The sequence below is a fragment of the Lissotriton vulgaris genome, chromosome 3_1 (assembly GCF_964263255.1).
Source record: "Lissotriton vulgaris chromosome 3_1, aLisVul1.2, whole genome shotgun sequence".
Taxonomy (NCBI): domain Eukaryota; kingdom Metazoa; phylum Chordata; class Amphibia; order Caudata; family Salamandridae; genus Lissotriton; species Lissotriton vulgaris.
The window spans coordinates 1,050,428,120-1,050,455,232 of record NC_141689.1 but is presented as its reverse complement, the minus strand read 5'-3'; the positions used below and the strand labels follow the sequence as shown (position 1 = coordinate 1,050,455,232).

The window sequence follows — 27,113 nt, the reverse complement described above, 5'->3', positions numbered from 1 at the left end:
AACTGGTGGAACATGTATAACTTTATGTATATATATATAAATATATATATATATATATATATATATATATATATGTATATATGTATATATATATATATACATATATGAAGCTCCAAACTCCTCTCAGGTAATGAATACCTGCAAAAGACGACAGAACTCTATGGAGTAGGTTTCCAATCAGTTTATTTCAGAAAGAGGAAACAACGGCAAATCGGGACGCTTTTCGGCACACAGCCTTTGTCAATTGTGGCACAAACGGCACTGCGGCCGCCATCATTAAATTACAATTTTCACTCACATGTTTTTTCGGCCAAAGACATAGAAAGAGGACTGTTTGTTATTATTCAACATCATGTCGCCATCTTAGAGTATGTACATAACGGCAAGATGTCATTACATGCAGGTATATTTACCATGAAATGACTGTTACTTCACTTTAATAAACATTGCCAAAAATAGTGAGTGAAAATTGTAATTTAATGATGGCGGCCGCAGTGCCGTTTGTGCCACAATTGACAAAGGCTGTGTGCCGAAACGCGTCCTGATGTGCCGTGGTTTCCTCTTTCTGAAATAAACTGATTGGAAACCTACCCCATAGAGTGCTGTCGTCTTTTGCAGGTACTCATTACCTGAGAGGAGCTTGGAGCTTCATCTATAGATGGGAGCACCCCCGTTCAACAAGCACCCGCTCGTGTGTGCGGCAGGCTGGTGTTTTGGGAGCTATATATATATATATATATATATATATATATATATATATATATATATATTCATTGAAAAAACCATAGGTTTTACACACGTTATAGTTGGGAGATAGCATTTGAAAAACCTATGAAATTCACTGAAAAAACCATAGGTTTGACACCAGTTATAGTTAGATGGAAATTTTACTGACATAAAACCATACACTTTCAATTACATTTTTTTTTTTTACAATTCATGTAATGTTACACACCTTTTCTAAAATACACCAGTCCCTATTATTTATAAGGATTTATTTTCAGTCTTCATCAGTGACACTTTCTTAACATATAATGAAAATCACTGTAACTTTTTAAACGACAATGCTAACGCGGTAAAAATAACCCTTCATTTCCTTTCCTTTAAGAATGCAGACTATCTACCCCACGCATGCGTTTCTTGATCTTTGTATTTGGCAGCGAATACCGACCTTGAATCGGAAGACATGAACAAGACCTCCATTGTCACATTTAAAACTGAACGTTGCATCTGCTCACACACATATCTTTCACTTAGCTAACATTCACAGAAAACAGCATTGATGTAAAAAAAAATTAACCTTGCTTTACAACTTGGTCAAATAACTCCCTTATTTTTTAACGCATCCTCCACTTCAAGAAAAGCTACTTTTTTGATAACTACTAAGCAATATATAGCTGACTAGACTCCTAAAAAATTTATCAAGTCATTCTGCTCCTCTCCACTGCATAGCCGGCGACCTAATTCTGTGGAGTTGCTATACAACCGGCAGTGCTGCGCCGTTTCCTGTACCATCTTGGGAAATTCAAAATGGATGTCCCTCCTGCCTTCGCAAACGAGCCGGACTACTTAGAACTATTTCGACAGAGAATGCTTTTGTACTACGGCACCTTACCACTCTCAACTTTGAATACTTCATATCGATTATCATTTCGATATTCGTATTTCACCTGTGTGCAGCCTGTATTTCATTGCCTGAGCTGTGATTTCACATGGGCCCTGGATTTATGTCTCTACAATTTGGTACCTCCTGAACCGAATTACAATCACCTCATGAATCCGTTACTTGATCATGAACAGCTTTGTTACAACGGAGGGTTTATGGCCTTTGCAGTGATACAAGGAGTTCTGGGTCATTGGAATATATTCGCAGCGGCGCAAGATTTCCTAACAGAGAGCTACATCGAAAACCCACCGAGCTGTCCTATGATGGTAAAAGACGCTCCAATAATGACAGATCATGAATGCTCCTTTCATCTTCTCAATTGGATGGCTGACATGTTTTCAGATGATAACAATGATTTCCTGTTAGAAGCACTTGCTGCATACTTTGCCTACACAATGGACGGTTAACTCTTTCCTAACAGAGAACTACATCGAAAACCCACCGAGCTGCCCTCTGATAATAAAAGAGGCTCCGATTTTAACAGATCATGAGTACTGCTTTACTCTTTTCCATTGGATAGCTGACATACTTTCAAATCATAAAAGTGATTTCCTGTTACAAGCAGAAGTTACCTATTTTGCCTAAATAATGCTTCAATAACTCTTATACAAGCCATTGAGGTCCTCATTTCCTTTTGCTTCCCTATATTCTTCACGTTCTTTTCCATATTTTCTTTTGAAGAACAGACCTATTGGCTTTACTAACAGTGGACATTATGATTTCGTGTTGTTTAAATTTTGGTCTTTTATGTGGACTACATTTGTTTCTTCAGCTACTCGATTTTCAACTTTTTTTTTTACAGTATAATCTCAACAATCCTATTGCATATCTTATCTAAGGTTATTTCAAACGTACTCGATGCAAAACTCGCTAATATATGCTACATGTACCCTAATTAATGTGTAAATTATAAACGAGTTTTTTATAACTGTAAACGCCATTTCGCATCTCAACTGCTTATTTCCACCTCACACGCCTCTGCTCCTTTAATTTTCTATAAAATTATTAATTTAAAATACTTTACAGAAAAATATGTTCTTTCAACAATATTTCCATTGTTACTTGTGCTGTATTTCAAATGCAATACTGCAACCTTCAAAAGATATCTCAATACAGTAGTTCTCCTCAATAGTGATTTCCGCAGCATCCAACAGATTACATACATGCACCTCTCGCCATTTTGTCGCTTTTGGCGCCTTTTTTTCCCCGTACACAGTAACATAACACAAACTTGATAGTGCTTCACATGTAGACAGCTGATTGATAAAGTAATGATGTATAACTTGCATTTTCATATATCGTTTCTAAACTGAAAGGCCAGAGACCTTCTACCATTTATTAAAATATAATATACTTCCTTATAAGAGTGTACAATGTTTTTTTCCAACTATATTCATTTTTCTTCAACTATAGCGTTTGTATTCCATGTACTACTGACAATACCAATTACTGTGTTTTTTGCAATTTCTGTACTCATATTACATAATGATTTGCCTTTAAAACAGTACATTTCTAAATAAACATTTCAAATATTCACGGTTTCTCTTTTAATCCATAATCTCAACTGAAATGATTTCATATTGAAAAACTATTCATGGGTTCCACATAACCTTAACTGTAGTCACTGAGGACCTTATTTATGAAGACCTTCCGCCGCCGCTGCTTCATTTTTTAAAATAGGAAACAGTGACGCACCGGTGGCGCAAGACCTTCATAAATAAAGTCCTGAATGTTTTCTTTTCTCGACCTCACTTACTGATACTAGAACCTGCAAGCCAATTACGGCCCGTGAACTTTTTCTTAGTAGGTCGCGCACCGTACAGACAGTTATACCACTGTTAAAAAAAATTTTTTATTGTTACCAAGCACCGCCACAGTTCCGCTTCACTCAGAGTTAATCACTGCTCCCACGCTACTACAGGCCAAACGCTATGTCGTATTTCTCTCCTTATCACCCTTTCATCTCTACAATAACAAACAGTTCTCCGCCTGCCACCACAGAACAGAGTCAGACACAGAGGCACCAAAGAGTGAACCCATCACCAACTGCCATCTCCGGCTGTTTCCATGGTTACACCTCATTCTGCACCTTGTTGAAGGCACAGGTCAAAAGTTCATGTCTCAACGTTCTACAGCAAACTAAGAAGACTGTTTTCCCTCTAGAAACACCTGCCAATCCACAGCTCTGTTACATGTCTTGTTTTTTCACACCCAAAAGTACTTCTCGTTTAACATAAACATTAACATGCAACGTACTGTTCAATGTCCACTTATTACAATCAACCAATCATTTTTATTTTTTTAACCACACCCAGCCTCTTCCTTTTTCTTTATTTAGAATTTCAACTTCTAACTACCATTCCACTTCCAGAACCGATCGGAGGACGACTACAAATCCCTTGAAAATGAAGGTCTGGCTAATAGGACACAGTTATATTCACTGGAGTGAAAAATATGCAGTAAGCAGACGAATTTGCAACCTCTGCTTACCAAATGTACACATAACATGGATTGCCAAAAGAGGATTGAAATGTCACCAATTGATTCCATTGGTGAAAACTTTTATGCATCTCCCAGAACCAGACCTTATAATTGTGCACTGTGGTGGGAACGATCTAGGCACAATCACTGGGGTAGGTCTGGAAATGCTTCTAAAAGACACCTTTCGACAATTGATGACACTTTTTCCTCGATCTGCCTTGGTATATTCCAATATATGCCAAAGACAGAAATGGAATTGGTCCAATCAACATTGTGCACAATTTGAGAAAGCAAGGAGACATGTAAATAAATCTGTTTCTGCGTTCCTCAGAGATTATAGCATGGGTTCCATTTACCACAACAACTTGCGATACCACATGCAAGACGTCTATAGGAGAGACGGAGTTCATTTCACTGCATCGGTACTTACTTATAAATGCAGAAAACACTCAATTAACACAAGGGCTCTTTTCAGAGCCACCTTATATCTAAGCACTCAAACTTCTGATTTATCTCCATTTTCACACTCTTGTAATTAGGTGTGCGCGACCGGGTGCGCGCACCCCGTATTTTTTTTCGGGAAAAAATTATATCTTTTCGCGTTTAAGGGCATTACTGCACACCCCGAGAAAAGCTACGCAGCAAAACAATCTCTACCTTCTCCCCTTTCCATGTTTCAACGCTTTGAAATGAACAATATATTTACTCGCAGTGACAAAATGGCGAACAAAACTTCATGATTTCCTTCGAATCGAACGTTAACAGACGTCAAGCAGCAAAAAAAAATTCCGCTCACGCGCAGCCGCTTGAGTGCGCGCACGCGTGCGCGCCTATAGATATATAATTGACTTTAACTTTAATTTTCTCAACAACTACTGAACGGATTTACACCATTCCAAAAAAAGCGTAATCTGCGAACCGGACTCTACAGTTTTGCCAAATTTCTTATAAATCCATTCAGCCGTTCGACCTGTAGCTGAGTCTAAAGGTCCTATGGAAAATAACATGCAGAAAACACGTTTTGGGACCCCCCTTATATCTCAGCCCCCACTTGAGCAATCCCCCCCAAACTTTCAGGAAAGGAGCGCAGCGGACCGAGCCATCTTCTTTGAGAAATTCGCTAAGATTCTTCAACCAGGGCCAAAGTTATTCCAAATAGAATGTTGAGGATTTCCTATGGAAAACAATCCTAACTATAACTACCTACTGGCGACCGCCAGTAGGTAATATATATATATATATATATATATATATATATATATATATATATTCACAAAAAAAATAGGTTTTAGGCCTTATATAGTTAGGAATTAGCATTTAAAAAACCTTTAAAATTCACTCAAAAAACTATAAGTTTTAGGGGTGTTATAGTTAGCTGGACATTTCACTCATACAAAACCATTGAAATTGCTCCTATATAGTCAGTTGTACTAACTATATTTCGCGCACCCGCAATCCACTGCTGATGATGTCACATATTACATCATTCATGACATGGTCAGTGACATCACTGATGACATCTCAAATGACATCTCAGGGTGCTTCTACCCTGCCCCCTTTTTGAGTTCTACACGTTTGTTTTTCTGCTTTCCCCTGCCTCAGTCTACCAAGGCACAAGATGGCTGCCAACAATTTCTGTTTTGGAGTGTTGACAGACATTGGCAGACAATCAGCATGCAGCTCATGAACGCGAATGTCCTCGCACGTCTGTGCACGTATATATAAATATATATATATATCATATTTAGCTGGACATTTTACTCATACAAAACCATTGAACTTCCCCCGTTATAGTTAGTTGTACTCACTATAACTTGCGCGCCCGCAATCTACTGCTGATGATGTCACATATTACATCGTTCATGACATGGTCAGTGACATCATCCAGTAAATGTGGTTTGCTTTGATATTTAAATATGTATTATAAATACACTACTCTGCATTGAAGAATGAGTGGATATGTAAATATAAATGTGTGGATGGTGGATTTAGTAACAGTGTCATTGATTGTTTCCTTGACTAATTTGTAGAGTCTCACTATATATAATGTGTAGTTACTAAACTGTGTGAAAGTCTTTATTGCTTTGTCTTAATTGCTATGTTAAAGACTATATTTGTTATTGGTTTCCTAACTGAGTATTTATATGGGTAAATGAATGTCTATGTCGTTTGGTGGGGGTGTGTGATTGCCAAAAAATGTGTGAATCGTTCATTCAGTAGGTATATGAGGTTAAGACTACATGTTATAACAGTTGTTTCAGTGAGTGTATATGTTTATGGGTGTGGTGGTGATGAAATATTTCTCTCAATGGTACATCTCCATGAAACTTGAAAAAAAAGGCAGTGTATGTGACAGTTATATCTAATTAAGTGTGCCTAAGACTTAGTGATTGTATGAATCACTATATGGATAACTGTATACTTGTAATAGTGATTTTATTACACACTAAGTGTGAGTTACTATCTATATAAATAGATGAAGTGGTGTTTGTATAAGCGTGTAGGTGAGTAAATGTAAGTATAATCAATTGTTTGCATAGGATGTCTTTATAAGTGAATACAATGTGTGCTCGTGTGTAATGTTGAAATAGGCGTAAAAGTATATTTGATAGTGTTCTGTTGAATATTCACTGCATATAACACTGAATCTACAGGTAAGTGATTAGATGTGTGTATAGTTCTATGAATAACTGAGTGGGTGTTTAGAAATTTCTATTGGTGTGTCAATGGTTTCAAATATGGCACTTTCTATTTTACAGTGAGTGATGAAAGATTATACTAGTGTGTGATGAGGTGTATTTGATTGTCACATGGATGATGTCATCATTGATGTCATCAGTGATGTCATTTGAGATGTCATCAGTGATGCCATCAGTGATGTCACTGACCATGTCATGAATGATGCACTTTTTGTGACGTTCAGGTGGCGCAAAAGACTGAGTGATATTTATCAGGCAGGACTAAGCCACTTTTTGTGGCGTAATCCTGCCTGATAAATATCAGTCCCTTTAACGCAGTGTCCTGCGTTAAAGGGGTGTGCAATGGGTGTTACTGGGGGCGTTCCCAGCAGCATCCATGGACTTGAGTAATTTATAGCATCCTCAAAGTCAGTCTTTCAAAAATTCCAAAGTATAGGAAATGATAATCCAAATCCAAATGTTTCTCAAGAAAAGTCATAAACCGTGTCCGTGGGTCATATCTGCCCAAACGCCGATATTCCGAACGATTGAAAATGACTTTTCTTGAGAAACATTTGGATTTGGATTATCATGTCCTATACTTTGGAATTTTTTAAAGACTGACTTTGAGGATGCTATAAATTACTCAAGTCTGCCCGAATTGTGTGGGTAAAATTGATACCTACTCTCTTTGAATAAGAATGTACTTATGTCTCGTCTAACATTTGGAAGAAATATCTAGTTATATGACAACAGGATACCGACATAACTTGAAGGAAATAAGAACGCCCTGAAGAAGTTCTGTTGTACAGAACGAAACGTGTCGGCTGGCTGTGGTACATAAACTTAAGGAAAATAAAAGCATTTGAATATACACCAAGATTCAGTGCTTCAATAAGCACTCTAAGTGATATGATTTGATTGGACTTGTTGTGCAAGTGGTGCTGTGCCAAACTTTGGAATATTCTCCACTACTCTCTACTACTCACTCTCTACTACTCCACTACTCTCTAATACTCACTCTCTACAACTCATTCTCTACTACTCTAGTACTCTCTACTACTCTCTCTCTACTACTCACTCCCTACTACTCTCTATCTACTACTCTCTACTACTCACTCTCTACTACTCTCTACTCTCTACTACTCACTCTCTACTACTCTCTCTCTACTACTCACTCTTTACTACTCACTCTCTACCACTCTCTACTACTCACTCTCTACTACTCTCTACTACTCACTCTCTACTACTCTCTCTCTCTACTACTCTCTACTACTCACTCTCTACTACTCACTCTACTCACTCTCTACTACTCTCTACTACTCACTCTCTACTACTCTCTCTCTACTACTCTCTACTACTCACTCTCTACTACTCACTCTACTACTCACTCTCTACTACTCACTCTCTACTACTCTCTTTCTACTACTCTCTACTACTCACTCTACTACTCACTCTCTACTACTCTCTACTATTCTCTATCTCGGCTACTCACTCTCTACTACTCACTCTCTACTACTCTCTACTACTCACTCTCTACTACTCACTCTCTGCTACTCTCTACTACTCACTCTTTACTACTCTCTACTAATCACTCTCTACTACTCTCTACTATTCTCTATCTCGGCTACTCACTCTCTACTACTTACTCTCTACTACTCTCTACTACTCACTCTCTACTACTCACTCTCTACTACTCTCTACTACTCACTCTACTACTCTCTACTACTCACTCTCTGCTACTCTCTCTACTGCTCTCTACTACTAACTCTCTACTCTCTATTACTGACTCTCTACTCTCTACCTCTCTACCTCTCTACCTCTACTCACTCTCTACTACTCACTCTACTACTCACTCTCTACTACTCACTCTCTACTACTCTCTTTCTACTACTCTCTACTACTCACTCTACTACTCACTCTCTACTACTCTCTACTATTCTCTCTCTGCTACTCACTCTACTACTCACTCTCTACTACTCTCTACTACTCACTCTCTACTACTCACTCTCTACTACTCTCTCTACTGCTCTCTACTACTCTCTACTACTCACTCTCTACTCAATATTACTCACTCTCTACTCTCTACCTCTCTACCTCTCTCTACTAGTCTCTACCTCTCTACCTCTACCTCTCTACCTCTACCTCTCTACCTCTCTCTACACGCACACATATACACATATATATATGCATATGCATTTATATGCATTTATATATACATACATATATAAACATATATAATCTGCATATCTATATAAATACAAATATAAATGCATGCATACATAACATATATGCTTACATATGCATGTTATTTACATGAAAGTTTGAAAAACACTAATAAAAGCAAAGCTAAAAAGCCACCTCATTACTAACAGAATGGCTTTAACTTAAAACGAGGGCGAGATCTATTGCATTTTCAATGCTTGTTTACTTTGGTTCCATCAAGAAGGCATTCAGATGTGTCACACATTTGCCATATTCTGAATGTTAGCACTCTAGTTGCTCATTAGATCACTGTAGTAAAGCTACTGCTCACCAGGGAAGTCTGCTGCTGGTATTCAAAGTGCATGTTTCAGTCTGCATGTCAGAATTTTTTTAATGAAATAGAAGAGGATTTGAGAAGTCACTCAAAATGTGCCCTAATTTTTTTTTCTGAAGCACTAATCATACTTTCTATGGCAAAATGAACCCCCTCATTTTGTTCCTTTTTAAATTAAATGTTTTCAGACTTACCACTTCATTCCAATCAAGATGGCTTCTGGTGTGCCATACTTTTGTCATAAGTAAGACTGTTAGCGCTCACAATGATTGAAGAGCTCAACCCCCACGCACTTTTCCTAACGGAAACTTGGCTTCACTTAGACAACGATCCAGCGATTGGGTGGGCCATTCCCCAGGGCTTTACACTCAAGAGGCTGGATCGTCAGACTGGGAGGGGCGGGGGACTGGCTATTGTCTATCGAGACAATTATAAATGCCGTATTACCCCTACCACCTCACCTACCTGCGAAAGTGTTCATTTTTCGTTAGAATTCTCCCCTACTACTACCTTTTCAGGAATATTAGCCTATCGCCCTCCTGGTGCTTTAAAAAACTCCATCGCTCAAATAACTGATCTTGCTGCTAGCATTGTGCTGTCTTCACCCAACTTCACTCTACTGGGGGACCTTAATCTGCATCTTGATGACCCTCACAATACAGCAGCCAATACGCTCCGCTCTAACCTTTCAGCACTGGATCTTCATCAAAAAGGATTTCATATAACCCACAATAGAGGCCATCTTCTGGATCACATTTATAGCAACAGTGACGATCTTACAGTGCTAACCCCGATTCCGTTACCATGGACCGACCACTTTTTGGTTCCTTTTATCTGGCATACATATTCTCCCATCCCCACTTGTCATCTTGCTAAACAGCGAGGTAGGAAGTGGTCTTCACTCCCCCTCTCCGAATGGGAAACTGCACTGGCCAGAGACCCCCCGAGAAAAGCCCTGAATGCCAATATCGCAGCCAATAAATTCGACAGCTGGATCTCTTCCTCTCTGGACATGGTCCTCCCTGTGCGAGTTACCAATGCCACTAAAAGACTGAGACCTGCTCCTTGGTTCACTCCTAACCTTAAATCTAGGAAACAACTCTGTTGGAAATATGAAAGAGCCTGGAGACAAGATTACTCCCAAGACAAGAAGGCTAGCTATAGAGCAACAATCAGGCTCTATAAACTGGAGCAAAAAACAGCACAAGCCTCCTATTACGGCAGCAAAATCGAGGCTGCCGCTAATGCCCCAAGGGAAATCTTTAAAATCGTAAAAACCCTTATCTCTCCCCCAACTGAATGCCCCTCCGTGGAGGGTGCCCAGGATCGCTGCATCAACTTGGCGAATTTTTTCTCCCAAAAGATTCAGACTATATACTGTTCTTTTGGAGAAGCCGATAGCACCCCGGACCCCTCTTCCCCTACTTTCCTGTCCACTGCTACTCCTTGCCAGCTAAATACCATTCCTCTTTTAGATATGCCTACTTTGGACAGACTTATTTCTCAAATTACCTCTGGTTCACCCAGTGACTCAGCATCCCCCCAGACCCTTCTGAAGGTAGTGGACATAATCCGCCCGGTTGTACTGGACGTCCTCAACACCTCCATCACCACAAAATCCGTACCCCCGTCATGGAAGTGCGCAATGGTGAGGGCTCTGTTGAAGAAGCCCAACCTGGACCAGGACAACCTGGCGAACTATCGCCCTATCTCTTTGCTCCCTTGGCTGAGTAAACTACTGGAGAGGCACGTGAACAACATCCTGATGAGCCATTTGGAATCAAACGGGCTCCTGCGTGCCTCCCAAACAGGGTTCCGCCCTCGACATGGAACCGAAACCGCTCTCCTAGCGGTAACGGAGGAAGCTAGAACTGTGTTGGACCAGGGTGGAAAGGTCGCCATTATCTTATTAGATCTAAGTGCTGCGTTCGACACAGTCAACCATGTCACGCTCTTACAACGCCTGGCGGACATGGGTGTGTCGGGCGCAGCCTTAGAATGGCTGACATCCTTCCTGGCTGACCGCTTCTTTCAGGTCTTCGAGGGCGAGGTGACATCCCCTAAACACCCTCTCAGATGTGGGGTTCCTCAGGGCTCCTCCCTGAGCCCCACTCTGTTTAATGTCTACATGGAGCCCCTAGACAGGATAGTCCATCCCTTTGGTGTGCGTATTGTCACCTACGCAGACGACACCCAACTGGTGGTCTCCTTAGACCACCAGGAGGGATCGTCCAGCACCTTAGGCTCCTGTCTGGAGGCGGTTTCCAGATGGATGCAATCCTCATGTTTAAAACTCAACGGGGAGAAGACAGACGTCATCTTGCTGGGCAATTCCTCCCCCTCGGGCTTTGCATCCTCCTGGCCTCCATGTCTAGGCCCACCCCCTACGCCCAAACCTCAAATAAAAAGCCTAGGGATTTGGCTTGATACCGACCTGAACTTTTCGGTACAAGCTACGAAGACTGCGGCTACCTGTTTTGGGTTGATGAGGATGCTACGGAGGGTGCTCCCTCTGCTCCCATTTCAGGCAAGGAGGATCCTGATCCAGGCCCTTATACTATCTCGCCTGGATTACGGGAATGTCCTCTACATGGGAGCTCCTGCCTATACCATCCATAGGCTCCAAGTCGCCCAAAACAGTGCAGCCCGTTTACTCTACAACCTTCCCCGTTGGCAGTCAGCGAGGAATGCTTTGAGGGAACTTCACTGGCTTCCTATAGCTGGAAGAATACAATTTAAGGCCATGTGTATTTTACACAAGGCCTTCCATCGCACTGGCCCTGCAATTCTTCAGTCCCTGGTCTCCATCTCGTTCTCTTCGGTCCAGCTCCTCCCAGTTGGCTACTCCCATCAGAGTCAAGAAGGCTCGATGGGGTGGCCGCTCCTTCTCACACACTGCGGCAAAGCTATGGAACATTCTTCCTCTGCCTATGCGGGAAACTTTAAACCATCTCTCCTTTAGGAAAACTTTAAAAACACACTTGTATACTACATTCTGTTGACCTGCCCTGAGCCCTTGCTAATTGAGTTTCTGTCATAAGCGCTACGAGGCCTCCGGGTAGATAGCGCTATACAAGTATTGCTTCATTCATTCATTCATTCATTCAGTTGTTCTTTAGAACACTCTGGGACATTCTGTCATTGGGCTATACTTGGGCTACATCTGGGTGATATTTGGGCTACATTTGGGCTCTTTTGTCTCTGGTGGCCATCTTGGGAGACTGCATGTCAGAATTTTTTTATGAAATAGAAGAGGATTTGAGAAGTCACTCAAAATGTGCCCTAATTTTTCTTTCTGCAGCACTAATCATACTTTATATGGCAAAATATACCCCCTCATTTTGTTCCTTTTTAAATTAAATGTTTTAAGAGTTACCACTTTATTCCAATCAAGATGGCTTCAGATGTGCCATACCTTTGTAATAGGTAGGACTGTTAGCGCTCTAGTTGTTCTTTTGAACACTCTAGGAGGCTGCAGTAGAACACAAAGGAATCAACTGACAGTCTCTGTCCTTGTTGGATGTACATGTTTAACTGAGAATGTCAGACTTCATTCTCACATGACTGGGAAAGATAATGTGAATTTACAGAAAATATGCTTTCAGTTTAGCTTATAGATCCCCTTCCAAACCACTGTGGGAAAAGCATTAGATAATAGTTTTCTTTCAAACATGATTCATGATATCCCAGCAGAAGGCCCGGGGGGGGGGCGTGAAGGGGCGGGAGTGTAAGATAAGGATCAACAAGGTGCTGCACTGTCCGGGCGTCGACCCACCGTACTGGCTGGCTCATCCAGCGAGGGGTTGCCCTCCCTGGATCACCCGTAAGATAACCCAAAAAAGGCATACTCCTGTTGTATGAAAATAAACCTGCAGCAGTTCTTTACCCATGAACAATGTGTCCAGTGTAATCATTGTAAGGGGAATGTGCATGAAGTTGGGAGGGGGAGCGGATGACGGTGTGGGCACTATTTCCCTGATGGATTAATATTTTTCACCACGGAAAAATCACTTCCTTAACAACACAACTCCTGCCCTTGAAAGGCCAAAGGGCCGTTTTTAGAGTGTGATAGAGCTGGAAAACTGCCACAATTGTCAGATATGTCTGCCATATTTAGAGTGACATTGACTTCAATGCACACAGTACAGTGAAGGGGACATCCACAACTTTTTTGGCAAATGCTCCAAACTTGTAAAACACGTAAGGCCCTAAATCTGGTTGCAAATAGTGGTTGAAATGTTTTCGACCTGTCTGTAATCTTGAGATGCAACCTGTGTACTAATAGATTGCCCTGAAAAATCCCTTTTGAATGGGTGGTCACAGAAGGAACTGTCTAATGAATATTAATTATTCCGGTCACTCTTTGCGACCTCATGTGATTGGCTCCAATGAATACAAAAATGGTCACCTGCATAGAACCACATGCCACAATCCCAGTGTCTGCATTTCCAAATGGGAAGCTTTTCATTGTGTAAAGCAGCCAGTGTTCCTGAAAGGAACCAGTGCTGCTTGCTTTAAGAAAAAACTACTTCCATTTGGTGATTGGTGGGAGGGAAGGGAACATGCTTTAGACTCATGAGATCTGTCTGCTCCTCTCGGAGGCCACACAACAAGATTTCTAAAGGGGAAGCTCTCCCCTAAGCACAGCTTTGCCTTTGTGAATCAGTTACCATCTCCTTTGATAACTTTGTAGCTTTTGTAATGGTTTGCAACCACAATTGTAGTCACAAACGTTTGATACATTTCACTGTGAATTACAATTAGGAGGGATTGCCCCTTTCACTTCCCCCTCCTAATTTCTATTTGAAATGAGTTGCAAAACGCCTTTTCGATTTGAGAAAGGTTTTCCAATTCGCAAAAGGGGTTTATTACATAGAAAACTCAATTTTGTAGTTGTAACCCTAATATTTTGCATATTACAGGGTTTGTAGCTACTAAATTCTTTAGTACATGAAGATCTTAAAATTTGTGTAAATGCATTTGCAGCTACAAATTCAAGCTGTGTGGAAGGATTTAAATGTGTATTCTTAAATAATGGTATTACTAATGGAATTCTCACTTAGTTATGCATATCTCTTGATCGATGCTATTACCTTCAGAGTTGAATTATTCATAGTAAAACATTTGCAAATTATTATTACTGACTCTGTGCTGCAACAGACACATTTGGTTTCATGTCTTGTTGTTTCTTTCAATCAGTCCAAATTCATGCTGTGATTGGTTCACTTTTTTTCTGAAACAGTAAATGAAAAACAATATGAGAAACATGCAATTAGAACAATTTTAAATCCACTGTAAATAATACATGAATGACATATTTTGTTACACATGTGTGCTTTGGTTTAATAATGTTCTTTAGCAATGATTTTGTAAAGTTCTTCAATGGAGAATCTGAATTCCACTGAAAACAATGCAATTGTTAAATGACAGCAGTGTCAGTTCCTTCTTTGTCTCCCTAGGGTGTCTAGTCAGAAGAGATTGCTTCTGAACCTACCTTCTGGTATATTACAAATAGAATGGGGAGTATCACGAGGCAGGATGAACCCTCAGTCAATTTTCAGAAATTTCTAATGAAAAGAATATGAGAAACATGAAATGAAAACAATGTTAAATCAATTTTAAATAAGATATGAATTAAATATTTTGTTACATGTCAGATCTGCTTGATACATGTTCTTTAGCAATGATGCGGTAAAGATCTTTAACGGATAAACTGAATACTACTAGTAGCAATGCAGTTGTTAGATTGCTACATTGCCTGCAGTGTCTGTTCTTTCTCTGTCTCCTAGGATGCCTTAGGGTATTAAAAAACTATTAGTTCTTCTTCTTTCTTCCTATCCCCCAGTTCCATCCTTCTGAACGTTGTTATTATTGTGTTTTCTTTTCTCAACTTAACTGTTATTGTATTAAATGTTATATTCTTTATATTTATTATAATGAGCTGTGATAAGCAAGATGAAACTGGCTGCAAACTCAATGCGCTTGAAGGAAATACACTAAATGTAAGATTTATTTTTCAGAATCAAAGAAGCTGCAAACCAACCCAGAAGGGAGTACCAGCCGAAGCCCCGCATGAGCCTTGAATTTGTTACTTCTGACAGTCAGCACAATGGAGGTCTTTCCAGTGCTGGGACTCCTAAACCAATAGGTAAATTATCACAGAAGGACAACATTGTTTATATGGACACCTTTTTCAGAAGGTCTCATAAGTACGTCATTCATCAGTAATCTTCTTAAGTGGTCCAGATTGTTATGCCAACTGCATAGCAATTGATTGAATTCATGATTTGCTTTTCAAAGAAGATGAAATGTTGCTTTGTTTTGATAGGGACTGTTCTTTATTGACATATTTTGTTTGCACATATGAACCCACAGGGAGCATACAGTTTTCCTGTGGCATTTTTACCAGATCATGGCTTTCAACATATTAACAGAAAACAAATTGTACCTAAGTTCAGTGAATGCCTTTTGCATGATTCAGAATATGCTGCCGATCAACATTAGCATATACTTGACCTCACCTCGGGGGGCGTGGCCTGGAGCCGAAGATGGTGGACGTGTAGCTCTAGAGCTCCGTCCGTAGTCCTCTACACAAGCAAATTATCCTGATTCCCCCACCTGCAACCCACCTGATTGCTGTACCGGAGGCCCCCGGAGGTGTCCTGCTGGAAGCGGAGCGGTGCTTCTCCACTCTGCCCGCTCTGCTGACGCGCTGACATGGCTGCTTCGGCCGCGGCCTGCTGCTCGTGGTAAAGCCCCGGGCTCAAGTGGGCAATCTCCCCGGCCTTCCCATAGCCTCTGGCGCGGTCCGATCGGGACTCCGCGCCGGAACACAGAGGCGGACACCAGCGGCAGACATCGCCATTGAAGAGGCGCCCTGCTCCTGCAGCGATCCTGCGGCCCCCCTCTCCGCTGCGGAGCCCTGCCCGGCCACCCTGCTGGGGGACCTGCGGAACGAGCGGAGGCTTTCTCTGACCGGCTGACCGGCTGACCGGCTCGCCACCAGCCTACACGGTGAGCGAGCCGCCTGTTATCTGCTGCGCTGACCGGGACTGTGGGACGGGCGGCGCCAGGCACCTGACACCGGCACTACTTGCTCCGGACCCCCCGGGCACTGCAGGCCTCAAACGCAGTATCATCGGCGCCATCTTGTCTTTGAGTCCCGGACGGAAAGTGTCCCCGGCCCTGCGCTGAGACATCTCTCTGGCCCACACACTTGCCGATCGGCGGAACTGCGACTGGGATTTCACACGGAGTGACGCACTGTTGGGGTCAGTGTGCCCGGCAGCAGGCAGCGGACTGTGGACAGCAGACCCTGGATATCCAGACAGCCGGCCCCAGCCAGTGGTATGGGGGTGAGACACGTGCGCTGCGGACCTGCCACCACGCGCTGGCCCAAACTTCTCGAGTGCTCCTGCGTGAGGCCGACTCACTTGACATTTGCAGCAGGCCGTCTTTCTCCCTTCATCTGTCCTCTTGGGAGCTAAGGTCACTTCTGCCCACGGGGCCCCCCTGTGGAAGCCGCCTATCCCGATACCGACGCCACGGACAGAGATTCCACGCACTCCCTGCCAACCCTGGGTCTACGCTACTTTCACCCTTGACCACCACACCCTGATCCTGCGGTGGACGCGGTCCGGCGTCCAGAGTAGACACGAGGGTGGGCGGCGGCGATCTGCTGTGCCCTTTCCAGCGCCACCCTGCTAACAAGATCCATGGGCAAACATAGGAGCAAGACTCATGAACAGGGCGCTGCAGCGGACCTGCAGTCCACGGGCTCCGAGGACCCGCTGGCCTCCTCCAACATGGACATCATTGCGCCGACTGGAAAAAGGTCCCAGGACGCAAAGTTGGACCTTATCCTCAATGAGATACGAGCGACTCGCGAAGCCCTGGAATCGCGTATAGACAATATGGCGACTGGCCTATCGCTATTAAGGGCGGACCATAACAAATTGGCGGAACGAGTGGCGGAGCAGAAGATAGCGCTGAATGACCTAGTGCCACAACAGACGGAGCATTCCACGAGGTTGGAGGGAGTGGAGAAACAGCTCAAACATCTCTGGGACAGGGTGGACGAGGCCGAAGGACGAGCGCGCCGCAACAACGTCCGCATCTTAGGCATTCCGGAGAGAAGCGAGGGGAGGAACCCCACCCAATTCGTGGAGGACTGGTTACGAACGCTGGTGGGCCAAGAAGATCTCACTGCCCTGTACAGCGTGGAGAGGGCACATCGGATGCCTCCTCGGCCCCCCAAACCGGGGGCGCCCCCTCGTCCCCTGATCGCGCGCCTCCTTCACTACAGAGACCGGGACACTGTGTTGCGTGCGGCCAGGGAGAAAGCACCGATACGATTTGAAGATAAAAACATTTCAGTCTATCCTGATTTCACGCCCACTGTACAGCGCGCCAGATCCACATTCATGGGTGTAAAACGCAAATTGAGAGACAGGAATATGAAATATGCACTGCTGTTCCCTGCTCGGCTCAAAATCCTGCACGACAACAAATCCCACTTCTTCGACTCACCAGAAGAGGCTGAGGAATGGATGGAGGTCACTCTGACGCCACCGACCTCACAGGACCCATTCGGGGAACACCAAGGAGGCGGCCGCAGCGACCACGGAGACCCACCGGACCGACGGCACAACACTCCCAGCCCGGGACACCACTCTTCCCATGGACCCTCTGCGAAGACGCACCCTCCTGGTACTCGGGTGGCAAGCCGCCCGTCGTCAACTCACCGGCAGCAGCTCACGACGCGGAAGCACTTGGGGACAGGCACACCATCACCACCGACACTCATACAGAGGTGTCTGGCTCAGTGGACAGCTTGCCGCTGTTCCCGAAAATTACAGCCCAAATGGCAGAGGAGTTCTGATCTGCTGAGAATATGACCCCCTCCAGGTGGTAATGTATACTTGAACTCCCCCCCCTCCTTTCGTATGTGGTGGGTTGCATAGGGAACCCACTTTGTTGAGGACTAACTAGCCCATGCAGACCATTCAGTGACAGTTGACAGAGGCCTGTCACCCCCCGGTATGCACACGGACTCCATTGACTTGTGCCCACGTTGGGCACCACAGTTTGGATCCCGGGCACGTTGGCTTGGGGACCTTTTTGTTCAGGGGTTATTTGTTTTCACGACACTCTCACCTTATCGCAACGCAGAACTGACATGGGGACCCGGGCGTTTCGCTGGGTAGCACCACACAGATGGTTATGGGGCCACTTAATAATTACCAACTGTGCACCTGGAACGTGCGTGGCATGGGAGCAGTGCAGAAACATCATAGAATATTGGCCCAGCTTAATCGCAGGGGGACCCAGATTGCATGCCTGCAAGAGACACATTTGAACGCTGCTGAAGCTGTGAAGCTGCGCAAGAAATGGAGGGGACAACTATTTGCTACCTCCTATTCTGCGTTTTCGAGGGGAGCAGCGATTTGGTTCCGCGGCTCTGTCCCCTTTCAGATGTTAGAGCAAAGAATCGATAAAGAGGGCCGTTATGTATTTGTGCGGGGGCTGCTAGACGGGGATGCTGTTGTATTTGGATGTGTTTACTCGCCGAACTCTAATCAATCGGAGTTCTTGTTAACAGTGAACGGGGTGCTGGCGGAATGGGCTGATCATCGTTGGTTTATTGGGGGTGATTTCAATGCTGTGCTTGATGTTACGTTGGATAGGTCACATCCCCCTTTACAGGCGACTAAGAGTAGGAAACAAGCGGATGCTCTTACTAGGTGGGCTGAGGGCTGGGACCTGACTGATGCATGGCGCAGTACACATTCACAAGAGAGGGAATATACTTTTTTCTCCCCACCACACCAGCTTCATACCAGAATTGACCACATATTCTGTTCCCGCTCCGTAGCAGATGCAATTGTCCAGGCCCATCACATGGGGAAAACTCTGTCCGATCACAGCTCCGTAGAACTCACCTGGCAGTGGGGCAGGCGACTAGCCCCCATCCCCACTTGGAGACTGTCTCCAGATCTCCTTGAAGACTTGGTATTCCGGGCCTCTCTGTCCGATGCTATAGTAACATATTTCTCCACAAACATGAACACGGCCAGCACCCGTCAAGTGGAATGGGATGCATTTAAGGTCTGTCTGAGGGGGGCAGCCATGACCGCTGGAATGGGCAGGAAACGGGAGATAATTAATCAACTGAAGGAGGTGGAGGGCTCCCTAACTTCCCTAGAGAATGAGGCTGCCGGCACCCATGGACCCTTCACACCACTACAGGAGGCTCACATTCGACACGCAGAGCTACTGGAAGACCTGAGGCTCCTAGACTATAGAGAATACACGAACAGGCAGCATGCACAGGCGGATAGAGCTGGCCCCCTTCTAGCCCGCCTCTTGCGGGACTCCCCAGTGAACCACCCCATTTTGAGAATCTTGGACCAAGCAGGCAGCCCAACTACCACGCAGGTCGGGATCAACACTGCGTTCAAGGAATACTACACAACGCTGTATAGCCCCCCACAGCCCCTTCCCGAGGTTGCATTCGAGGCCTTCACGAGGGACTTAGCCCTGCCTCGACTTACTGACGGGCAAATCAAAGACCTTAAGCGCACCATTACTATAACTGAAATCAGACAGGCAATACGCACCCTTCCAAAGGGCAAGACCCCTGGAACAGATGGCCTACCAGCCGACTTTTATGCAACATACATAGACCTACTAGCCCCACGGTTACACGCTATCTATTTAGAAGCTCTGCGGACTACCCTACCGCAATCGTCTATGCAGGCGTTAATCACGTCCCTTTTGAAACCTACTAAAGAAGGGCTTCAGATGGCTGACTATAGACCCCTGTCCCTTCTCAATACTGACTCCAAGATATTGAGCAAGGTGCTGGCATCGAGGCTCGTGCAATACGTACCTCAGCTGGTCCATTCGGACCAATGTGGTTTTGTCCCTGGCCGCAATACGGCCATGAACCTCAGGCGATTAGCCCAGCTCATGCTCGGTGACCGTGAGGACACGAGCTCCGAAGGCTGCATATCCCTAGATTTGAAACAAGCATTTGATTCCCTTAGATGGGACTATATGTTCGACACGCTGTCGAAATTTGGGATTCCACCCGAGTTCCTCGCTTGGGTCAGATTGCTGTACACCGCCCCCACAGCTAGAGTGCGCACCTCAGGCCATATATCAGCCCCTATAGCTATAGCACGGGGCACCAGACAAGGCTGCCCACTTTCCCCCCTCCTCTTCGTCCTTGCCCTTGAGCCGATGCTCTGTAGGCACCGCCAGATGGCCCCCCGATATGGCATTCTACGACATGGGACGGCACATATAGTGTCCGCTTACGCGGATGATATTATCTTATATCTCCGGGACTTGAGGGGCGACTTGAGCCCTGTTGCCCAGGTCTTTGAGGACTTTAGGTCGATCTCAGGCCTGACCATAAGCGAATCCAAATCATATGGATTTACATTGCAGCCGCAGGTCTGGCTACTCCACTACCCTTGGCCCCCCACGAGTTCCAGATAGCTGAAACCAACTTCAGATACCTGGGGATGCAGATCTACAGGGAAGCCGACAAGATGCTTGACGGTAACCTTGGGAGGGCCATCAGAGCACTGAAATCGCAGATACAATTTTGGCTCACACTACCACTTTCTATACCCGGCAGAGTGGCGATATCCAAGATGGTGATGCTCCCCCGCCTTCTCTACCACTTCACTAACTTGCCACACCTGATCCCGGCAGCAACCTTTAAGACCCTAGACACTCTACTCACAGAACTTGTGTGGGGGCACGGCCGCAGGCGTATAGGTCTGTCCAAGCTGCAGCTCCCCTCTGACGACGGTGGCATGGGTTTGCCTGATTTTAGAGCCTACAACTATGCGTGTCAACTACAATGGCTGGCCTTCTGGGTAGCGGGCCGCAATCTTCAGGTGATCAATATGACGGATAGGGAGCATGCATTGGGGAGAATAGACACGTTACTTTTGCCCAACTCGGTTATACCGAGGGATGCCCCGCCTCTCCTCAAACTGGCGATAACTTACTGGCGAAAGGCATTAAAGTATACGTCCCCTGGGTCGTCTTATGCACCCACGATCCCGCTCTTGGGTATCCCGCTGGCCACGGGGACTCTATCGGCGGACTCGCTGGAACAATGGCATGACGCGGGAGTGTCACACGTAGGTGACCTGTTCGCGGAAGAGCACCTATTGTCCTTCGCAGACTTTAGAACTACCCACGGAGTCCCTAGAGGCACCTTCCTCCTACACGCTGGCCTTCGCCACTATATCACACACAAGTGGTCCCCTAGGGGCCGAGAGCCAGCTACGAATCCTCTCATCACAATGCACTACCTGATGGGCACGGGCGCCCACCTGACAAGGTGGCTCACTGCTAGTGTTAAGAAGGGGAGGGCTTTCGATCTGTCACCACTCCGGGCAGCATGGGAGGGGGACATTGGTAGGCCCCTGAGGGATAGAGAGTGGGAACGTATCCTTCAGTTTCCCAAAAAAGTAGCTAGGAACCCCAAGTTTAAGTTCATTCAATTGATGCTCCTACACAGAGCCTACCTGACCCCACGCCGCATACATATGATGTTTCCTGATGCGAAAAGTAATTGCCCCCGATGTGACACCGAGGACGCAACACTAATACACATGCTTTGGCAATGCCCCAAACTAGGATACTACTGGACCACGGTCCATGAATCGCTCCAGAAAGTGGGCGCTCTGTCCCGATCTCCTACACTGGAATGCACGTTACTGGGGTTGGGGCCCTCACAACGCACCAGAACCGTGGCGGCACGTTTCTCGGACCTGGCCCTGTTGCTGGCGAAGCGTGCCATCACGATGAGGTGGAAGTCACCCAGACCTCCCAACCCTGAACTGTGGAAGGCAGAAGTGGTGCTGTGGGGTAAGGCAGAGGGAGATGCACTGCAGCGGGAGGAATACAGAGGCCTGAGGAAAACGCCAATCTCACTGGACTGGTTTACCACATTAGGCATGTTTGAAACTGGGGACGAAGGAGAGGACGAGGATGCAGGTCCCTCTCCGAATGTAAGGTAAATGTGTCCTTAGCCGGACTGACATGCACTGTCACTGACCGTGGTGCGCTATGGAGAGGTGCGAGGGGCCCCCCAATCACAATCACTGTACTTGTCTCGTTCCATCTATGTGTACAGACGGATGGAGCCATATGTTGTAATACCGTAGGTGCCCCAGTCTAATGATTGCTCAATCATATGTTTTTGTGAGAGTGTCGGGTGGGTTTGTTGAGGGTGGGGGGAGGGATAGCATTGACCGGGGTTTGTCTATAGTGTGACGGTTCTTGTCACCAACAAAATGAAAAATCAAGACAACTATGCAATTATATGTTCTAAGCAACCTTATGTATGTATTACCCTGTTTCCCTCCGGGACTGGAAATTTCTGTGACTGTTTTACCTACTATGCTAATAAACAGATTTTCAAAAAAAATAAAAAATACTTGACCTCACCTCCTATCAACATGAGCATATACTTAGACTCACCTTTTGCAAATTGTCTTCTTCATGCTCGGCTGCTCATTTGTGAGCAGATTGTACTCATAAGTGACTGACACTGACAATCCCCTCTTATCCCACCAGGTAATTAAAGTGGTAGTAAGCTCATTGTACCACGATTGATAATGTAATTGCACTCCAGGTTTTTTTGATCCCTTTTATTGGACTAATTGAAAAAAAAATACAAATGTGGTAGGATACACTAGCCGTTGCATTATCTTGCAGGGTCTAAACCAATAACTTCTTCAAATGACATCTAAATGTTGCTTTATAAGAACTAAAGATGACATGCGATGTCTGTTTGAGACCTTTTGTTTTCTAACAATGGGCTTAAAAGCAGCCCATTGCTTACTATTGGTTGGCTCCATGGTCACTCCCATTTTCTTGCTTCTTATTGGTCGGCTGCTTCATATGCTTGTCCTCCCATGATGCTGGCCACATTACTAATGCCCTCTCACTGATATTTTTTTCAGCATTACATTTTTCTTTATGTTTAAGCATTCTACCAGAGTGTGTCTTTTCAGCTGGCTCACTCATGTATATCTCTCCCCTCCTACCATCTTTCCTTTACTCATCCGCATTGTTGCCCCCAATTCCAGAAGGTCACATAAGGATGTCATTGATCAGTAATAATGTTAAGTGGTTCAGGTTTCTATCCCAACTGTATAAAACTTGGAATTAATAAATATTTGTAACTGAAATTGAAACTTTGTCTGTCCCACAAAAAGGGCCTCAGGCAATGAGAGAGGTATGTCTTGAAGGAAACAGCAATTTAAATATGTTAAAGGTCAACAGCTTATCAGAAGCAATGGTATCAGTACTGTTGCCCATTATCTCACCAACACAAGCAAATAAACGTACCCTCTGCTCCCTTCAAGACTTTACTGGATATAAGTATCTAACATCACCTTTTCTACCACACTGAGTCTCAATCCACATGCACAAATCAGAAACTTTAAACTTGCATTTTATCCACTAAAATGGCAGCCCTACTATTGATTATTTCACGCATACCTGATTGCTTTAAGAATGCAGATTCTATAGGGATATTAAGTTTGAATGGATGGCTATTTGTAATATATTCACTTTATCAATATCCCTTTTTTGTGTGCCTTCCAGTAGGGACTCCACTGGATCAGCCCTGCTGCAGATCTCTGTACGACTTTGATCCTGAAAATGAAGGTGAACTTGGATTCAAGGAAGGGGACATCATTACCCTCACCAACCAGATTGATGAAAACTGGTATGAAGGGATGCTTAATGGCCAGTCAGGTTTCTTCCCTATCAACTACGTGGAGATTCTGGTACCGTTGCCTCTCTAAGATGGATGGCTGTTCATCGTTCCTTCACTCTCCACTCCAGATCTCACTTCCTGACCCTGGAAATTTATCACCACGCCATCCAAAAGTTCTGCTTATGACACGTAACAAGTGAAAGGCTCAATGGTTGAAGTTGCAGCTTCATCAGATAACTTTGGTTCACATGTGTTACAGGTGTATTACTTTAAAGTCTTAGGGGTATCTGCTGTATGACAGAGGGAAACACGCAAGCCACTTGTCTTTCTCATTCCAAGGATATTGTCCTCACAAGTTTACTCTTACCTAACCAGCATTGTGTATTCTAATTTATACTGGGTTTGTTATTGTTACTTGCATATATTTTATTCTTTAAAGGATATGTTACTCTACTGGAAGGGTCCTGGTGCTTCTCTGACTGCACAATTAATTTGTTAATACAATTTATTCTGATAGAATGTGAAAAAGACCCACCAGTTAATGCTGTTTTAATGACATTGAAATGCAATGCATGATCCTCTGTATGAAGATTTAAGTTTGTCTCTTCCTATGCAATATGTGCATCCAGGAAGCCACCAACTATGAAAGAAGCTCCTGAGAACATTCTTCATCTTGTTTATACGCTGGTAAGACTTCTTCACAGGACACAATTTCATGAAAGTTTCATTTCCTGGGCAGACCTAAAGAGCCCTCCTCCCATAACCCATTATAGGAACAGAAGGTGTTACATGCTCCTATTCATTGTACCTTCTGCTCTGTGGACATTATTGGTGCAAAATCTGCCCTCAGTGAGGACTAAAAAACATGTAAGCTTCGTGCAGAGTATTGAACGATTTGTGGCTGTATTCGCGAAATCTTACCCGTCAGTTTGGATGTTGTTTTTCGGTTCGCTGTGCTCCCCGTTTCTCCTCTTACTTGGTGTATACAGTGTTTTGCTGAGCCTAACCATTTCTTTTTTGTAACTGTGATGCAAGTCCATTTTAGTTTAGCTCTCAGAGGTATATTTATCTAAATTGTACAGACTCCGATGGAGATTATTGTGCTGCTTTGGATGTGCCACGTCAGTAATTGTTCAAGCAAAATGAAGGCAATCCTTACTACTGTATGTATGAAGTATACTGTGGAAAGCATTGATGTTTCAAATAAACAATGCTGAGAAACCAAGATGATGCTCATGCTGTCTTCTCTCTCTTTTGCCTTCTCTTTTTCAAAGTAATCCTCTTTATTTGCCATCCCTCACAGACACAACTCACAAATTCAAAAGGTGAGTGTCTCAGCGTGTGAATGAGTGAGTGGAATAATGGACATTGGGCCAACATGGAATGGAGAAAATAGTATTTATTTTATCTTTTTCATTGTACATTAATACAACATTTAACAAATAAATATTGCACATCCAACTCCCCCAAATCTTTGTTGCAACACATTTTGGATTTCCACCCCAGCCGACAAGATTTGTCCTTTGAGTAGCCTCCAACTAAAGAAAACACTGTACAGTGTGGTAGGTTCTCTGGCCAAAGAAGTTACTCAAATTACAATTTATGAACAAATACAGGTTAGCCAAGACTCCTGTAGGACATGGATTAGGGAAGGTTGGTTTGACTGAAGCTGTTCTTAGGTGCTGGAATTAATAGGGACCATTGCAGAAATGCAAAGGGCAACAAAGCTCCTTAGAAAAATACCCATGAAAAATGGCTAAGTCAGGGAAGATTTAATTTTCTCCTAAAAGTAGAGATGCAGGGGGTTCTTAGATTTTGGATAACATACCTCGAAATATCTTCTCCTGCAACATTTAGTTTATGTGGCAAAATAACATCATACTAGAAGCTGTCAGCAATGCTAATGAATTGATACAAGGATACAATGGAAAAGGACGACAAAAAACTTAGAGCATATTGACAAGGTATTGGAGTAGCGTGGTGTTAAGTTCAAAATGCTAACGCCTCGCTCCACCATTCCAAAAACCCAGGGATGAGACGCATTTACAAAGATACAGCACATCCCTGCGTTTTCCCTAGCGCTGGCAGTAAATTAAGATACCTAACTCTAACGCAGGCACCGCTGCACAAGAGTACAAGGGTGCCTGCATTGAGAGAGTAATTGTTTATATGCATTGTCATTTTTTTATTATTGTACATATATAATCATTCATGGTGCTTTGCTGTTTCTATGTGTGCGCTGCACAATGCAGCACACATAGAAACAGCAAAAACAATGAGAAATAAAGCATTTCTCCTCGTTTTGCCCTGTTAAGGACAGGTTTTTTCTAATTTTAATTTAAGCACTGCCTGCTATTTACGTCACCCTTGTAAATAGGGGGCAGAGTCAAAATCAATGGGTCCTGTGGCGGAACGCCCACAGCAACACCCATTGCCCACCCCTTTCACGCTAAGTATAGCGTGAAAGGTTGCCTTATTCACAAGTGCCTGTTCTCTTCATAGGGTGTTTTTGCAATATAATTATCGGTACAGAAAGAGCCTTTTTAAAATTAATTTGGCTTGGTAGCCTTAGCTATCCTCCAGAGCCTTTGCCATAGTTTTTCTGAACAATATGGAAGCAGTGGGCTTCGAAGAAGTAAACATCTCTCACCTCATGCTATTATGGGCTGTTTGGTGTCTCATTTCGACTTCCAGGAAGTGTTTTCCTTGCAGTGCATATGAGATATTTACATATTAAAATGTAGTGAATCATCAGACGTTGTGTAACATCCAATCCTTTATATCGCATATGGCTTTTAAACACAAAGCAATCTATTTTTTAATGCTGCACATGAAATGAATAGTTAAAAAAAGGGGGGGATAGGCCCAAAAGACCGGAACCAAGTAGGGCCTTCTTATAGAGTTTAAACAAGAGAGGACTTGGTATCCTTATCACTTATATTATACTATTTGAAACAACCACGCTATATTCTTTCCGTGATTGGGTTATTTATT

At 43.9% G+C, this 27,113-nt stretch overlaps 1 protein-coding gene across 2 annotated transcripts in view; it reads left to right on the top strand.

Moving 5' to 3' along the window:
• The window catches only part of SH3GL2 (SH3 domain containing GRB2 like 2, endophilin A1), a 702,686-nt gene extending 677,342 nt beyond the window's left edge, over positions 1-25,344 (top strand). Inside the window, exons 8-9 of one of the 2 annotated variants that reach the window (XM_086961467.1) lie at positions 15,385-15,512; positions 24,005-25,344. In XM_086961467.1, the coding sequence (XP_086817593.1) occupies positions 15,385-15,512; positions 24,005-24,207 (331 nt within the window). In that variant the 3' untranslated portion in view covers positions 24,208-25,344. The remainder of the gene's footprint in view (positions 1-15,384; positions 15,513-24,004) is intronic. The other variant, XM_086961468.1, reaches the window with a different exon arrangement.
• The last annotated feature ends 1,769 nt before the right edge of the window (positions 25,345-27,113 follow it).